This window comes from Dendrobates tinctorius, unplaced genomic scaffold, assembly GCF_039654945.1.
Source record: "Dendrobates tinctorius isolate UK_male_01 unplaced genomic scaffold, ASM3965494v1 ptg000155l, whole genome shotgun sequence".
In the NCBI taxonomy this organism is placed as follows: Eukaryota; Metazoa; Chordata; class Amphibia; order Anura; family Dendrobatidae; genus Dendrobates; species Dendrobates tinctorius.
This window is the reverse complement of record NW_027361822.1, coordinates 22,485,744-22,504,176: the sequence shown is the minus strand read 5'-3', so window position 1 is coordinate 22,504,176 and position 18,433 is coordinate 22,485,744. Positions and strand designations below refer to the sequence as shown.

The 18,433-nt window shown below is 49.0% G+C and overlaps 1 protein-coding gene across 2 annotated transcripts in view; it reads right to left on the bottom strand.

Annotated features, from left to right (window-relative positions):
• LOC141051041 (uncharacterized) overlaps positions 1–18,433 on the bottom strand; it is a 91,441-nt gene that overhangs the window by 45,328 nt on the left and 27,680 nt on the right. For both annotated transcript variants that reach the window (XM_073547850.1, XM_073547851.1), the window contains exons 2-6: positions 3,975–4,124; positions 3,666–3,845; positions 3,459–3,582; positions 3,277–3,374; positions 2,988–3,078 (exon numbers count right to left, since the gene is read on the bottom strand). In XM_073547850.1, coding sequence (XP_073403951.1) covers positions 2,988–3,078; positions 3,277–3,374; positions 3,459–3,582; positions 3,666–3,845; positions 3,975–4,124 — 643 coding nt within the window. The remainder of the gene's footprint in view (positions 1–2,987; positions 3,079–3,276; positions 3,375–3,458; positions 3,583–3,665; positions 3,846–3,974; positions 4,125–18,433) is intronic.

The window sequence follows — 18,433 nt, the reverse complement described above, 5'->3', positions numbered from 1 at the left end:
TGCTAATGTTCACACTTGCTCTTGTTGGTCTTTTCAGTTTTTTGTGTGGTCAGCCAGCCCGGCTGGGCTGTGCTGAATTTCCACTCTTATTTGCCAAATTGCCTTTTTTTTGTCCCTTATTAGATTGGCCTCTTTTTGCTCGGTCTCAGAATATTTCAGAGTGCTGATATAGTGGGAGAAGTCTAGTGACTCCAGGGTTAATTTTGCTATCAGTTGTGTTGGACATTTTGTAGGGTTTTTTGGCAGACTGCAGACAGTGTCTTTCTTTTCCTGTCCTTTCTAGTTAGTCTGGCCCCATCGTTTGCTCAGCCTATTTTCCTGCCTTTGTTTGTGTTTTCATCTTTTTTCACCGTCATTACATGTGGGGGGCTGTCTCTCCTTTGGGATCTGCTCTGGGGCAGTTAGTTTTCCCCTTTTCCTGCTTTAGGCTTATTTAGTTTCTCCGGTTGTGACGAGGCGTCTAGGACCACCGTAGGAACGCTCCACGACTGCTGTTAGTAGCGTGTTAGGATCAGGGGTCTGCAGTCTGCATAGTTACCAACCTCTTTGGTTTTCTGAGACTTAGCTTTTGTTGTTTTTTATTTCCTCCTCGGCTACTCGTTCATAACAGAGGACGTAACAAAATATTTTTTCATCAAGCAATCCGTTAAAGGCTGGAAAAGGCTTCGACCGAGTCAGGAATGTCGTCGCCCCGTTTCTTTAAGTCTGTTGCATGACATTATCGCAATCTCTATATCAGTGTGCGAGTCACAATACGAATCAACCCTAATATCTACAGCGTTCACATGGTGCTTCGCATTAGCGAACTGGTGCCGCGGTCAAAAACAGCATCAGTAGGCAGGTTGATCTACGAAGATATCATCATATATAGCAACGCCTTGCACATTAGGGTGTGGAAATCTAAATGCAATCCCAGACGCTATACAGTTATAAGACACAAGAGTAGATTCTTTCTCCCACACTCCGACGGGTCCCTGCTTACCAAATAATAGTTTCACACAATCTTTAAACAATGTTTAGAGGCAATCTGCCACCGACGCAGCTAGAGCCGGTATATTGGAAGTCAAAGTACAGAGATTGGGCCGTTGGAAATCTGCATGTTTTGCAAGATATATAAGATCAGACCTGCTCTAACACATCTTGTCTCTTACAGGCGGCTGTAAGCCCGCAGTTTGGGTTGGGGGACATTCTTTCATTTATTAGGCGTACAAGAGGGCCAAACTACGCCCAGGTGGAAAAAATTTTGGCTTCCCGGAACTGGAGGTCAACTGGAGAGGCATCAGAGGGCTCCAGTGGCAGCAGATCTTCCTGGAGATGGTCAACACTCCTAAGACGGTCAAAGGGCTGGTGGCACTGGTGTTACATGCCGGCAGTAGTGATTTGGGCAAAAAAAAAAAACGTACCGAGCTCTACACAGTGATGTCAACGGACAGAGCGTTTTGCCTGTTTAATACCGGATATGGTGGTGGTGTGGTCGGAGATAATACCATGTGCAGTCTAGCATGGAGCTAAGGATGATAAAGCCATTGACAAATCAAGGAAAAAGATTAACATGAAGATGGCAAAATCTGTCAAAGAAAACTATGGCATCGTGGTTCGCCACCACAAACTACAGAAATACAATTCAGATTTACTCAGACCGGACGGCATTCATCTCATGGATATCGGGCTCGATATATTTTTAAATAATTTGCAGGATGACTCTGAACAGGCCTCTAATGATGTTGTGCGGGGGTCAGAGTCCTGTGTAGGTCATACACATGATCCTCCGTGGCGGTAGTGTAGAGGGGGAAAAGGTTCGTAACCTCTCATCGGCTTGCTTGCCCAACGGTCAGTGACGGGGCTTTTAGCGATGAGTCCGTTGCGAATTGTACTTGCCTCTCTATGCTTAAAAGTTTAATAAACTGTGACCGACCTGTTCAACCCATGGAGGTCTGTCGGTGTTTTTGTTATAACGGGATTGGTGGGAAGCGGGAAGGCACTGTTTACGACACACGGGTCTGTGCAGTCTATCCTTTACTGAACCGTGAATCCACTTTACTGGGTATGTTGCACTTTAATATATCTTGCTGTATTTTGTTGGAGTGGGAGAGATCGGCAACTTGTGGGGTACTTGTGTGTATTCTAATGTTTATATTCAAAATCTTCTAATAAAAAAATTCTGATTTAAATTAAATAAATCTAAATGTCTCAAGTGTAACTCAGAGGCGGCACATCTGACGTATTGGGACGGTCAGGTAATTTGTTGCTGAGGAGAGGCTGAATATTGTTTCGTCATTTCATCTTTTTTATAGGAGTCAACATGGATTGTTCTACTAGGGATTTAATTTCTTCACATTTGTTGTCTGCAAGGGGAATGATTTTTAAGGCCTGAATAACTTTTAAAAAAATAATTTTCAATAACAGCTTGGGTCAACTTACACATCCCAATAAATTGCTAGGATAAGTTGAAGCAAAAATTTTTTGAAATATAGGTAATTGATTGAATGTTCTCTTTTTTCTCGTCTGACTGGAGGGTGTCAAGGATGCGTTTAAAACAAAAAAGGAGGAAAAAAAAATTATAATTGTATATGTGTCTACAGTTTATATTTGAGCATATAAATAAAAAGGACTTGGACTGCTGTCTTGTCATAATAAGCAAGGCCCACCATAAGGATTATATTTTTCTTCACATGATTTTCTATGTTGTCAGCACATTCTACGTACGCTGTAATTTGGAATTACAGTTTTGAAATCTGGGAAGGTAAGGGTCAGCATCTTCTAATTCCAGGTAGTAGGGTGCATTCTCCGGACTGTAAGCTCTGGCCGGGACAGGCCTCACTACAACAGAAGGACTTCCAATGCCCAAAGTAATGGGGACAGTTTGGGTTTAGCAGGAAAATGGTAACTGCTTGATTGTGATATGGCCGGACTACACCGAAGATACAGCCGCATACAGTGACTGAGAAGAATCTGTGACTTCTCTGCATTTAGTTGTTACTACTCACCTGGGTAGTCATATGTAGGAATCTCCTCTTTACACCGCTCATCTCCCATCACATATGTCTCTGTAGTATTAATATGGGTCAGATCTTCACCCTGAAACAAATATTGTAAAAGTTACAGACAGATGGAGAAGTCACAACTATGATCAGCTCTAATCCTGCCATCTCCACCGTTCTCAGTACACAAGTATAAAACATATAATACTGGTGGATAAAACAAGACTGAGCACAAGACCTTCACAGCCGTCTACACATCATAGGGGAGATCTCATGACACCTTCTCTCCATCTACCTGATGATCCTGAGGAAAACTGGTATCCTCTTGTCTACAGTCCTGTGGAAGAAGAGGATAGGGACATCTCTCTGGTGCTGTCCTCTTACTGGATAGATCTGGAGGAAACACATACAGGGGCTGAATTCATTTTTTTACAAACAGATAATTATAAGCCATGTGTATTAAGTCCTGTCTATTACCTGGTGATGTGAGGGGCTGGGGAACCTCCATTTTGATGTCCTTGTACAGATCTTTGGGTCCTTCTAAATACTCCCACTCCTCCATTGAGAAATAGACGGCGACATCCTGACATCTTATAAGAACCTGACACATATAATGATACCGTCATCCCCCCAATCCCTTCGAAGTGTTACTGTATAATGTCCCAGCATTCCCAGCAGTGTCACCTCTCCAGTCAGCAGCTCAATCATCTTGTAGGTGAGTTCTAGGATCTTCTGGTCATTGATGTCCTCATGCATCAGGGGGTGAGGTGGAGGTCCCGTGATTGGGCTCAGAGGTCTTCCCCATCCCTCAGACACAGGGTCCTCACAGCGCTCACTAGAGGTCTTCTTCACTACTGTGTAATCCTGATTATGGAGAGACACATTAATAAATCTCACTACAGACATTCCCAGAGTCCTCACCTCTCCAGTTCTCTCCATCTGTTATTCCCATAGATAAGAATGATGTAATGTGACGTCATCAGAATCTCTCACCTCACCAGTAAGCCGGAAGAGGATCTCTAGGGTGAGGTGTAATATCCTCTCCACCTTCTTGTCTCTGTCCCTATCCATCCTTGATGGGTCAGTCAGGAAAATGCACTTAAATAGAAGATCTGCAGTGAGAGGATACGATATTGTAGTGACCTGAAAGGGGAGAAGATGACGATGTAACATCATAAAGGATCCAGTGTAATAATACAATTACTGCATATAATAGCGGAACATATGAGGAGATATAACATGTAGATGTTGTACTGTTAGTTCGTATACACTGGAACATTAGTTGAATTGGTGACAGTCAGCTTGTCCAATTCACTGGCTATTTTGTTCACTGCTTCAGCTGCTGATTGGCTGTAGATACCTTATGTGACCTGCGCTCACAGAAGCTGCTCTATTCTCTTGTTTGTGTATTACGCAGTTATGGCACCTTGCTCACACTTGCTTTATTCTATGCGGAGGTGCAGGGAAGTTTTTTGTAGTTTACTATTGAAGGTTGTTATTGCCTCCATTTCTGACTGAGCACTCCTCCCATTAGTCTAAGGCTATATTTAATTAATGCTGGATGCTACTTGCCCCCCTCTGCTTTCCTCTCCAGGACAGGGATAGAACCCAGGCGGTGTCACCTCTGCAACCAACCTGGACACTTCAGGGCCATGTGCCCCCAGCGCCACAAGGCCCAGTACTCATACCCAAAACCGTCCCCTGCCATATGTGTGGGTGGGGGTGGTGGGAGGTCCCTTGACAATTACCATGCCACTGCTATGGGACTGCGGTACACTGGCGCCGAGATGACCCTCGTGTGGCCTGAAATGGTTTCCCCCCAGGATACCCTGGAAAAACCCTTGCTGTCTCCAGGATTGGAGGTGTCGAACCGTCGCTACCCGTCGTTAGGGTCCACTTGGACTGAGGCGCCGGGAGGAGAATGAGAGAGGTGGGAGTGTCGGCGAATATTCCCGTAAATGCTTTGAGAGAGAGATTTGGGGCGGCTAGTGTCACAGTATGTGGCTACTGAGACCCCAAGTCCTGGTCCCCCACTGTGTCTTGATTCGTCTACTGCTAGAATTGTTGTAAGTGTATTGCCTCCAGGGCCGGCGTTTGGGACAGGCAGACCAGGCAGATGCCTGGGGCCCCCAACTACAAAGGGGACCCCCTGCATCTGCAGCCCATTTATCAAGTGCCCAGAGGGTGTACAGCAGGGAATAATGCTGTGCATTGCTCTAAAGTCTTGGAGTGTCTCTCGCAATGCCCCTTGAGCCCCCCTGTCTCTTTCTCCCTGCAGTTAGGTTAAAAGTTGAGAGTGAGGGGGAGGGGCCTGGTACAGCCAGGAAGATGACTGAAGCTCTGTATGTCTCATCCTGAGTCCTGATCATGGCTGCTCCTAGCACTGTCCTGAGAATGGATATGCTTACGTGAAGCCACAGAACCTGGTAAGAGCAGCAATAACACGTTAGACTGCAGTGATTTACTCACTGTGGTCCCAGAGCTCTGTGCTGATCGCTGTAGGATCAAGATTCACAGCCACATACAGCAGCGATGAGCATCGGCTCTGACCACAGTCACTAATCCCTGCTTGTAATCTGACAGGGCGACCTCCTGTCACTACTGTCTGGAGGACACAAGACAGGGCTATTGTCTGCTGAATCAGGGGATTTATTATATAGAAATAAATGAATTCCCATGTTAAATAATAAGGGTAAACCATACATATATATATAGTACAGGTGTGCATTCGAATCAGCATTTTTGGTGCATTTTTTTTTTTGCTGCCAAAGCCTGCTCTCTTGGCAGTAAAAACACGGCTTTCAAAACACCCATTTTTTTAGGGTATGTGCAGACGATCCGGAAATGGCAGCACTTTGGACGCAGCGGACATGTGCTCCATCTAAAGTGCCGCCACCTTACGCAGGTGATTCCACATGTGTTCATCCCATCCACTATGCTGTAACATCTGGCCGCTGAGGGTTGGATGCTGCGGATGTACGCAGCAACCAGTTTACTGACTGTGGACACATACCCTTAGAGCTTTTGCTGTTTTTTTTTGTATAGTATTCATTTTGTCTACAGTACATGTTTAATAAAGTTCGTTTTTTCACCAAAAACGCAGCGAAAAACAACGTTGTGACATTTGCAGCTTTTCTAAAACTTTTTCATTGCTTTCTACGGGTGAAAAAAAATTGCTGAAAGAAGTGACCGCTGCGGATTTAAAAAAACGCTGCAGTTGTGAAATTCAGTCAGGAGAAAATAAAAGGGTGTGCGGAGATCTCTGAAAATCTCAGTCTTTGCTTGTGCTATAAAATGCTGTAAACTTCTTATTTTCAGAAGAAAAAGCTGCAAAAATTCTGCATATGAACGTGGCCAAAAGCTGCTTTTTAAAGTGCCAGCAAAACATATGAGATTTCTGAAATCTCCTGCATGCGCTTGTTTTTTTTCTGACTGAATTTCAGAACTGTAGCACTTTTTAAATCTGCAGCGTGTCACTTCTTTCAGTGTGTTTTCACCCGTAGAAAGCAATGAAAGAATATAAAAAGAAAGCTGCAGATATTGCAATGGCATTTTTCGCTGCAATTTTTTAAGTGGTATTGGTGAATTAAACTATTAGGTCTCGTTTACATGTTTAGTATTTGGTCGGTATTTCACATCAGCATTTGTAATGCAGAAACAGCAGTGGAACAATCAGAGGAAAAGTATAGTAGAAACACGTCACCACTCCTGGATTTATCACCCTCCTGGTTTTGACTTGCACTTACTGATGTGAAATACTGACCGAATACTCAACGTGTGAACGTGGCCTTAAACATACTGTAGACAAAGCAAACATCCTCACCTTAAAAAAAAGCTGAAAACAAGTGTAAAGAACACTAGAAAACAAGCTGAAAAACAGGTTTTTGAACGCAACATTTTTACTGCCAATAGAACAGGTTTTGGCTACTGAAAAAAATGCATGTGAACATAGCCATAGAGTTTCAGAGTAAGACTATCTGTGGTGTTACATAGGACTGCAGGTGACATCTACTATATTATCTGTTCTCAGAGAGTTATCACTGCTATCTCTGGAGTTACATAGGATGAGGTCACAGTCATGTGACTGGTCACGTGAGTCGGGTGGGCTTCTGCTCTGGAGTGTGCTGTGCATAGAGGGAATTGTATGGCGATCGGTACACAGTCCCTTCTGAAATGACAGGTGGGCGTGGCGGCTGATTTGCAGTGCGGGAATACTACAATCCCGTAGGTGGGATTGTCAAAATCGGGACTGTCCCGCTGGATCCAGGATGGTTGGGAGCCCTGCTGTGTTATCTGCAGTGTTAAAAAAAAAAAAATTAAGGGGGTTGGGGGACAACTCTTTGTCTTTGGGGCTTGGGCCCCCCAATCTTTTCTGACCCTAGCAATGCTCCTGTGTAATGCTAATAGTGGCAGACCTGTCGGACGATATAAGGCCCCTGAATATGGGGGCCACAGTGCCAGCACTGGCTCCAGGCCCCTTTGCCAACTGTTCATGTAATGTAACCTAAATGTATGATTTTACAATGTTAGCATTTGGGGCCTCACGTTAAACTTTTGCCTAGGGCCCAACTTTGTCTAAAAGCGGCCCCGATTGCCCCCCTTCTGCGTCAAGGGGGAGGTGGGAGCTGAGAGTCTTTCCTGCGCTGACAGGACACATGCAGCACGTGCAGATGAGATGGAGCCAGAAGACACAGGAAGTTGTGAGAATGCCCCCAGGTGTGATGAGACAGTGTGCTCTCGAGGGAGAGATAGGGGGCAGGTAGATGTAAGGCCAGAACCAGAGTTGGTGGGAGGGGCTGCCGCAGGGATTGTAGGGTCCCTAGATGAGTCCAGACTGCTGGGTTCTACGCAGCTGCAGGAAGGGGAATGTGCCAATGGGGTTGGGGCTGTTACAGGAGAGGTGGAGCTTCGAGGCAAGGCCCCAGGGCAGGAGGTTCCCACCCCCAGGATGCCAGGAGACCAGGTTGGTTCACTTGACTCAGTGACTTGTGTGGAAGCTGAAGGGAGACAGGCACTAAACACTGTTACAGCAGTCGTGGCTGCTGTCACCAGGAGTGGGAGTGCTGGAGCCCAAGGAACCTCACGGAGGTCTGACGGCGTTCCCCCTTCTGAACAAGTGGCGGCTGAGCCAGAGGGAGGCCTAGAGACCGGTCACGGGGAACTGATAGAAGACGTGGCAGTTTCATACTTTTTGGCCATGTCTAGTCAGGGGTTTCGGGCAGTGTTGGAAGCTGACGACAGCCTGAAGGCCCTTGAGGAGCATGCAGCACAGCCTTTCACAGACTCAAACCTCGAGCGGGTGGTCTGGGACCAGGGACGACTGTATCGGGTGTCGGTTCAGTAAGTCACCAGAGGCGTGGTCTAGGGACCGAGAGTTAGTGGTACCCTATCCGTTCCGGGCGGAGTTGTTGCAGAAAGCACATGAGGTTTCGATGGCCGGACACTTAGGGATCGCTAATGTCACGGGGTTACTGCGACAGAGCAGAGCCAGAAGACTGCAGCGTCTCATGGCTCCTGCTTCGCTGCTGAGAAGACGCACTTTTCTGGTGTATTAAAAGTGTTTGTTTTCTTTCAGCGGGACAGGGATTAATCAGCCATGTGAAAATACCTGCACTCAGCTGTGCGCGGTTAGCCACTCCTCTCCCCTATAAAAGCTAGGCCTGCTGAAAAGAACTTTGTCTGAGTTAGCACTTGCTCATAGATCTGGAGAAGGAGAAGTTGGTGATTGGAGAGCTGGAGGAGTTTATTGTGCGACTGTTGCTTTGTCTGTACACCTGGAAATTCCTCATCCTTGCCTGTCTTATTTTTTCCCCCTTCCTTCACACCCTGGTGAATAGCTCTGTTATTTGTGAGAGTATATTTTGAGCAAGTGGAATTTTCTTTTACCCTTGTCTTTGTTCCCCTGTCTGTCGGGTTGGTGTACTGCAGTACACAGTAGCGCCTCTCTTCCCCGGGTGGGGGAAGGGGACAGACGCAGGGCTGCAGGTAGGAGACAGGGCAAGGGTGGAGGCCCCAGCATCCTCACCATCTGAGGTATCCTGGGGAACAGGGCGACCTAGGGTGCCCCCTAGTGTTAGGGCCAAGAAAGGTGTTCTCTGGTCCCAGTTTACTCACCAGTCATATTGTGACATTTAAGACTAAGGCCAAGCTAGCACAGCATTTCTACTGGTCTAAAATGGGGGCCGATGTGGCTGTCTACTGCCTTTCGTGTGACACCTGTCAGAGAGTGGGGAAGACGGGACGGCGCCCCAAAGCCCCACTGGTGCCATTGCCCATCATTGATGAGCTTTTCCGGAGGGAAGCTGTGGATCCCATTGGACTGCTGTCCGATCCCAGCCGCTCCGGGAAACACTACATACTATCGGTAGTGGATTATGCCACCTGGTACCCGGAAGCGGTAGCCTTGTCGTCCACTTGGGCCGACAAGGTGGCCACCGCTTTACTGGAGATTTTCTCCAGAGTGAGATTTCTCCAGGAAATGCTCACCGATCGAGGAACCCAGTTCACGTCGCAGCTGATGGAGTCCCTTTGTAAGCAAATACAGGTGCAATATCTGGTGACCAGCCCGTACCATCCGCAGACTAATGGTCTGTGCGAGTGGTTCAATGGCACCCTCAAGCAGATGCTTAAGATGATGGTTGACTCCCATGGGAGCGACTGAGAGCGGAACCACCCACAACTACTATTTGCCTACCGGGAGGCTCCCCAGGCCTCAACGGTGTTCGCCTCCTTTGAGCTCCTGTATGCGTACTGTATGACGACTGGAGTGTCAGTCGTCGAGTACGTTGTGCGCCTCCAAGACAAAATGATGGCTTTGCCGTGGCTGGTGCAGGATAATATGGCCCAGGCTCACCAGAAGCGCTGGTATGACCAGAACGCTTTTGAAAGGACCTACCAGGTGGGTCTGAAAGTGTGTGTACTGGTCCACGTACCACAGGATAAGCTTCAGGCAGCCTGGGAGGGCCCTTAACGCGTGCACCAGTGGCTCGATGTCACGTACCTCTACAAAAAGGGTGGGGGAACAAGAGGCGCAATAGTGCCCTATCACTAGTGACACTACGATGTGAGTGGTGTGATGCAGTTCCACTCACCTATTCCAGTTGTGTGACCCACAACTGGCTTGAAGACATAACACAGTATCAGCTGCTGCAGGACCTCCACCGACCACTCCAAAGTGGAAAAACTGCCAGAGAATATGGGAAGCAAGATGTGCCACAGTCCGCGCTGCTGAATCCACAAAATCACCTGGGATGCAAGATGTAACAAAGTACTTCTTTATTCCTTCCCTGAGGAAGGTGCCAGGAAGGGAGCCGAAACGCGTAGGAAGGAATAAAGAAGTACTTTGTTACAACATCTTGCATCCCAGGTGATTTTGTGGATTCAGCAGCGCGGACTGTGGCACATCTTGCTTCCCATATTCGATGTCACGTACCTGGTCACCCTAGACCACGACCGTGGAAGTTGAAAGGCCTTCCATGTGAACATGATGAAGGTCCATCATGAGCGGGAGGCCTGTGCCCTCCCTGTGTGCAACCTTCCCGAGGAAGGAGAGGCTGAAACACTCCTGGATCAGCTCACCCAAGCCAAGGCGGGTGGATCCATTGAAGACGTAGAGGTTGGCCACCAGCTCACCGAAGACCAACGGTCCATGCTGACAGTTATTCTATAACCCTTCTGGGAGCTGTTCAGCAGCCTTCCCAGAAGGAACGAGTTGGTTGTACATCATGTGGACACTGGGGATCACCCACAGATCCCGCGGTCAACATATCAGGTCTCTCTCAAGGTGCAGTAGCTGATCTGCCAGGAGATTGACAAGAAGCTGAAGCTGGGGGTGATCCAGGCATCCAACAGCACGTGGGCGTTACCCGTAGTCCTTGTCCCCAAAAAGGACCGAACAACCTGGTTCTGTATGGACTACCAGGGTCTCAACGCTGTCACGGTCACCGATGCGTTCCCTATGCCATGCATTGAGGACCTGCTCGATCAGTTTGGCTGGGGCTAAGTACCTGACCATCATGGATCTGAGTCGGGGATATTGGCAGATACCTCTGACCCATGAGACCCGGGAGCGCTCTGCCTTTATCACCCCGTTTGGAATGTACTAGTCCACTGTGATGTCATTCGGCAAGAAGATTGCCCCTGCCACTTTTCAGCGGATGGTCAACACGCTACTCCAGGGACTTGAAGGGTACGCGGCTGCGTACCTGTATGATATTGCCATCTTCAGTCCCACCTGGGAGGACCACCTAGAATATCAGGTGCTTAGGCGGATCTACTGAGCAGGTTTGACCATCAAGCCGGAAAAGTGCCAGCTGGGCATGAGCGAGGTCCTCTACCTGGATCACCGAGTAGGCGGGGGGTTCTAAAGCGAGAACCCGGGAAAGTGGATGCCATCGCATCCTGGCCCACCCACAGGACCAAGAAACAGGTGATGTCCTTCGTGGGGACAGCTGTGTACTATAGGAGGTTTGTTCCATACTATAGTACCCTGGCCAAGCCCCTGACGGACCTCACCAAGAAAAAGCTGCCACTCGTAGTAGACTGGTCAGTTGCCTGCGAGACCGCTTTTCAGGCAAGACCGCTCTCTCCAGCTCCCCAGTACTACAAGCTGCTGATGTTGCGCGGCTGTTTGTAGTACAGACCGACGCTAGTTACTTTGGCCTTGATGCTGTGCTCAGCCAGGTCAATGCAGCAGGCCAGGAGCATCCCGTCCTGTACCTGAGTAGGAAGCTACTGCCGAGAGAGGTGGCCAACTCCACGATGGAAAAGGAGTGCATGGCAATTGTCTGGGCCCTGCAGCATCTGCAGCCCTATTTGTACGGGCAACCCTTCGTTGTGGAGACGAATCACAACCCCCTCAGCTGGTTGCACACGGTCTCCGGGAAGAATGGGAGGTTGCTGTGTTGGAGCCTGGCGCTCCAGCAGTACCACTTCTCCATTTGCTCCAAAAGGGGAAGTGACCATGGCGACGATGATGGGCTATCCCGGCATGGAGAGATTGCGGAAGTGCACTCAGGGGAACACAGGAATGTGATGCCCCTTAACGCCCTATAAAGGGGGAGGTGTGAGATATGGGAAAATGATATAATTTTGATTTCTGATGGAATTCTCCATCAAGATACAGTTTGGCCCAAAAATACTTGCGTCATACCACTCAGCCCCCCTCCCTTGGCATTCATTCCCCAGGTTCAATGCTTACCTTTAATTAACTCCACGAACAAGCCCTTTGAAGCTCTGTGGCTCAGCAGTTAACACAAGGATGTGAACTCTTGTGTAGCTACAGCTAAACTGGATTCCTTTGTCTGACTCAAGCACATGAAGACATAATGGCACCAAAGGTCACAGCAAGGCTCTGAGGTATTGAATCTGGAAAATGATCTATAATAACTGAATGCAATATCTCTGAGACTAGCTGAGCACATAATCGGAATCGGCATTCCTTTTCCCACATGCCCATACCATTTAGCCACCTCCAGAACCTTGCGTTATGGAGTTATAAAGCATAGCTACCAAGTTAAATACAGTAGCCATACTTGGTCTCCCTGCACAGATAAAATCCAGCGGAACCCAGTGGTGGCGCCGCCAACCCATTTGGAGCTACGGGCGGAAAGTTGTGGGCCATCCACGGTTCTGCCTGGAAAAATCATACTCTCAGATATGGGAGGAGGAAGGCAGCCCAGCCCAGGGGTGGGCACAGAGTGTGGGAGGGAGCAGCATAGGAGATAAGTGGCAGCTCCTAATTTGGAGCTCAGTTCTTCTACTGGAAGGAGGTAACAAGTTATTAAGGTAGACTATATCCATCTAGTTCAACCCATATCCTAACCTACATGCCCTAACATGTTAATCCATGTTAAAACCATGTGGCAAACAGTAAGCTCCACATTGGGGAAAAAAATTCCTTTCCGACTCCTCATACAGCAATCAGACTAGTTCCCTGGATCAACGCAATATCAAGAAAACTAATGTATATAACCTGCAACATATATCCAGTCCCCTCTTAAATTTTAGTAGGTAATCACTGACGCCGCCAATTGACCCACGTAACTAAGATTTGGACCTGTGCTCCATCAGCGCCTCCTTGTGGTCACATGCTACATAACATGGTAATTGTAACCTATCTGCACCCTACCCTTGTACTGCACTCTTGACTGTATACTGTTCTGTGTATATATATATATTGTGGGGATGTGACTCGCTCAGGTGCAGCGGGAGACAATCAGGAGACCGGTTCTTCCAAAGTTCATGAGGTTTATTTCTGTCATAAACCATAAAACAGCGTATCACCAAAAATAGCCTCTAGCTTAGGCAAACAAAACATAAACCTTCGTGGTTGCAGACTCAGACCGCGAGTCTCAGCACATGCTGGGAGGTGTAGTCCTCCCCACATACAGCTCCCTGGTTCAGGAGCAGGTCACATTATAAGGCTGTAGCCACACCCACGTTCCCAGCAGCTGACTGGTCACATGACTGTGACCTCACCACAGGTCCTTCAAACAAAAACAATAACAATATCTGGTATGCTTTACTTCTGCCTTACATTATGGAGATAAGCCATTTATGAGACACATATCTCCCATCAATTACACGACCCTTAGCCCTGCCACATACCTCCCCCCTCTGCCTAAAGCCGTGGGGCTTGGCACTTTCACCTACCAGGCAAGGGATTCTGGAGAGGGCATCGGCATTCCCATGTAGCTTCCCGGCCCTATGCTCTACATGGAAACTGAAGTCTTGTAGGGCTAAGAACCAGCGGGTGACCCTAGCATTCTTGCCCTTGGTTTCCCTCATCAACCTGAGTGGGGCATGGTCGGATATTAACCTAAACTTCCGTCCCACCAGGTAGTACCGTAATGTGTCCACTGCCCATTTTATGGCCAAACACTCCTTCTCTACAACTGAGTAATTTCTCTCACAAGAAGTCAACTTCCTACTCAAGTAGAGAACAGGATGCTCCTCCTCACGTATCTCTGGGGAAAGGACAGCTCCTACCCCGACATCTGAGGCATCTGTCTGGAGGACAAATTCACGTTTAAAGTCTGGGGCCACCAAAACGGGCTGCTTACAAAGAGTTCCCTTCATTTCTTGGAAGGCTGACTCTGCTTCTTCGGACCAGCTGACCATCACTGACTTTGTCCCTTTAAGCAGATCAGTTAGAGGTGCAGCTATTGTGGCGAAGTTTGGGATAAACCTCCTGTAATATCCCACAATCCCCAGGAAGGCTTTAACTTGCTTCTTTGACAGAGGTCTCGGCCATGTTTGAATTGCCTCCACTTTATTGATTTGGGGTTTGATCTCGCCACGCCCCACTACATATCCGAGGTACTTGGCTTCTTCTCTCCCCAAGGCACACTTCTTCGGGTTTATTGTAAACCCCGCCTCTCTTAGAGCGTCAAACACTGCTTGGACCTTTTCCAGGTGAGTCTCCCAGTCCGGGGTAAAGATGACGATATCAACCAGGTATGCGGCAGCGTATAGCTTATGAGGTGCAAGGATTCTATCCATCGCCCTCTGGAAGGTTGCTGGAGCACCCTGTAGGCCAAACGGCATCCGGACATACTGGAAGCACCCGTCTAGTGTGGAGAATGCCGTCTTCTCCTTGGCTTCCTGTGCCATGGGGATCTGCCAATATCCCTTGGTCAGATCCAAAGTGGTTATGTACCTGGCAGGTCCAAGTCTCTCGATGAGCTCATCAACGCGTGGCATGGGATAAGCGTCGAACTTGGAGACCTCATTCAGCTTCCGGTAATCGTTGCAGAACCTCCATTCACCATCAGGTTTTGGGACCAGGACAATCGGGCTCGACCAGCCGCTCTTGGATTCCTCAATGACCCCGAGCTTCAACATACGCTGCACCTCCTTGGATATTACCTCTCGCCGGGCCTGAGGAATACGATATGGTTTCACGTTCACCCGCACATGTGGCTCGGTCAGAATTTCGTGCTCCACCACCTTCGTGCACCCCGGCAACTCTGAGAACAGGTCGCGGTTTTTCTGGAGTAACTCCCGGCACTGCTGCTTCTGGGCCTTCGATAGAGTCTCCGCTAAGGTAACGGCTCCAACCTCCCCTTCTAGGTTGCCCAGCAAGCACGGAGTTACCGCTGGCTCTCTATCTTGCCACGGCTTGATAAGGTTAACATGGTAAACCTGGTATGGCTTCCGTCTTCCGGGTTGGTGGATCTTGTAGTTTACGTCTCCCAGTTTCTCCACCACCTCATATGGCCCTTGCCACTTGGCCAAGAACTTACTTTCCACCGTCGGTATTAGCACGAGAACTCGGTCTCCCGGATTGAACTGCCTCACTCTGGCTGACCGGTTGTAGACCCTGGCCTGAGCCTCTTGTGCCTGGCGGAGATGTTCTTTAACAATGGGCATCACCTTCGCAACCCTCTGCTGCATCAGTGCCACATGCTCAATGACGCTTCTGTGGGGCGTGACTTCGGCTTCCCAGGTTTCCTTGGCTATATCTAGGAGACCTCGCGGATGCCGGCCGTACAGAAGCTCGAAGGGGGAGAACCCCGTGGAGGCCTGGGGAACTTCACGGATAGAAAACAGTAAATACGGTAAGAGACAATCCCAGTCTCTACCATCTTCCTCTATGACTTTTCTCAGCATGCTCTTCAGGGTCTTGTTAAACCTCTCAACAAGGCCATCTGACTGTGGATGGTACACTGAAGTCCTCAGCTGGGAAATTTGCAAGACTCTGCACAATTCTCTCATCACCTTGCTCATAAAAGGTGTCCCCTGGTCGGTCAGGATCTCCTTCGGCAAACCCGTCCGGGAAAACACATGGACCAGCTCACGGGCTATACTCTTCGCAGAGGAGTTTCTCAGGGGAATGGCCTCAGGATAGCGTGTGGCATAGTCCAGGATGACTAATATATACTGATGGCCCCGAGCTGATTTAGCTAAGGGACCGACCAAGTCCATGGCAATTCTCTCAAATGGCACCTCAATAATGGGCAGTGGCACAAGAGGGTTCCGAAAATGAGATGTGGGGGCAGTTAACTGACATGTCGGGCAGGACCTGCAATAGTTTACTATTTCCCGGTGACACCCAGGCCAATAGAACCTCTGTACAATCCGTTCCTGGGTTTTTTCCACCCCCAGGTGTCCCCCCAAGATGTGTGAATGGGCCATGTCCAACACTTTTCGTCTATAGGGGCCTGGTACTATTAACTGCTCTGCCACCTCCTCCCTTATTTTCGTGACCCGGTACAACAATTCCCCACTCAACATAAAATGGGGAAACCTTGTGTCTGCTTCCGGCTCTTGTGCAACCCCATTAATGACGGTGACATTGTTAAAGGCTTCCCTTAGTGTGGGGTCCCTATGTTGGGCAGTCCCAAAATTCTCCCCGGCCACCCCTAACTCCGGGATGTCAGGTACAGGGGACCCTTCCTCTTCATCCCCAACAAGGACACATAAAGGGAACACGTCTGCCTCTGGTGGTGGCGATACCTCAGTGGGGTGGATTGGTTCCCTGCTCTTGCTAGCACACTCAGAACCCATCCCCCACAGATCCCAAAACAGACAGAAATCCCGGCCAATAATTATGGGATGCAACAAGTCTCGAACAACGCCAACTTCATGCGACTCGGTGCCATGCGCCGTTTCAATCTTCACCCTAGCCATAGGGTAGTCCTTTGCATCGCCATGTATGCACCGAACACCAATCTTTTTACCCGGGAGTATGTTTAGAGGAAAACTGGCCCTCACAAGGGTCACCAAGCTCCCGGAGTCCAGAAGCGCCATTACTGCTCGACCGTTCACCTTCACGGGACACGCTTGTGGCCCCTTGTTAGGTAGCGAGTTCACACTGCAAGCTGGATATGCGTAGTATGAACTACGGCGTCCCATGCTGCAGTCCATCTGCTCGGTGGTCTGGGGACAACGGGCCGCTATATGTCCTGGCCCATGACACTTCCAGCAAATAACACCCGAGGGGACCTTGGGCACCGCCTCCCCCGCCCCTTTTGACCTTGGACGCACCACCCCTTTTTGTGACTCCGCCCCCTGCTGGGACCCCCAATATGGAATGGGCTGCTTCGCCAAGGAACCTTCCATCCCCTGGTATCTCTTGACCAGTCCAACCAGTTCATCAGCATTTTGGGGATCACCCTGGGCAACCCAAGTCTGTAGAGGTCTCGGCAGAGAATGCACAAACCGATCCATCACAACTCGCACTACCATCTGTGCAGGGGAAGCAGACTCTGGCTGCAGCCATTTCTGGACCAGGTGCAACAGGTCAAACATTTGGGAGCGCGGGGGTTTGTCCCGGTGATAGGCCCAGCGATGAACTCGCTGTGCCCTGGTAGTCATTGTTACCCCCAAGCGTGCGAGAATTTCCGCTTTTAATTTGGGATACTCTCTGGCATCTTGTACCGTCAGGTCAAAGTACGCCTTCTGGGGCTCCCCCGTTAGGTAAGGGGCCAGTACCTCCGCCCACCGCTCTGGCTGAAGTTTTTCCCTCTCAGCCACCCTCTCAAACACCGTCAGGAAGGCCTCCACATCATCCTCAGGGGTCATTTTTTGTAATGCGCGTCTTACCGCCTTCTCGACGTCGGTGGCATCAGCCCGACCTGGGGTTGGGGCGCTCGTCCTGCCCTCCTGGATGGCGGTTGCCAGAAGCTGCATCTGCTGCCGTTGTTCCTGCTGGAACTGCTGCCGCTGCTCCTGCTGGCTTTGCTGGATCTGCTGTAACAACAGCTTGTTGGTTTCCTGCTGCAGTGCCTGGGACTGGACCAGGTGTTTCATGAGGTCCTCCATGATTCCAGGCAATGCTTGTTGCCCCGCTGCAAACTTCACCCAGGACATGCAGCAACTGTCTCAAGTCTCTGCTGGGACCGCTGCCCGCACGTGTACCACCAATTGTGGGGATGTGACTCGCTCAGGTGCAGCGGGAGACAATCAGGAGACCGGTTCTTCCAAAGTTCATGAGGTTTATTTCTGTTATAAACCATAAAACAGCGTATCACCAAAAATAGCCTCTAGCTTAGGCAAACAAAACATAAACCTTCGTGGTTGCAGACTCAGACCGCGAGTCTCAGCACATGCTGGGAGGTGTAGTCCTCCCCACATACAGCTCCCTGGTTCAGGAGCAGGTCACATTATAAGGCTGTAGCCACACCCACGTTCCCAGCAGCTGACTGGTCACATGACTGTGACCTCACCACAGGTCCTTCAAACAAAAACAATAACAATATCTGGTATGCTTTACTTCTGCCTTACATTATGGAGACAAGCCATTTATGAGACACATATCTCCCATCAATTACACGACCCTTAGCCCTGCCACAATATATATATATATATATTATACCTGTACTTGGCTAGTGCGCCTTTTTGGCGATTAAATATAAAATTAATTTTGGGCTGCTTTTTTATCTCGATTCCCGAATCCCCACGTCCGCACGCTCAGTTGGTTATATTATACGCTACCCCCAGGGTTGGTT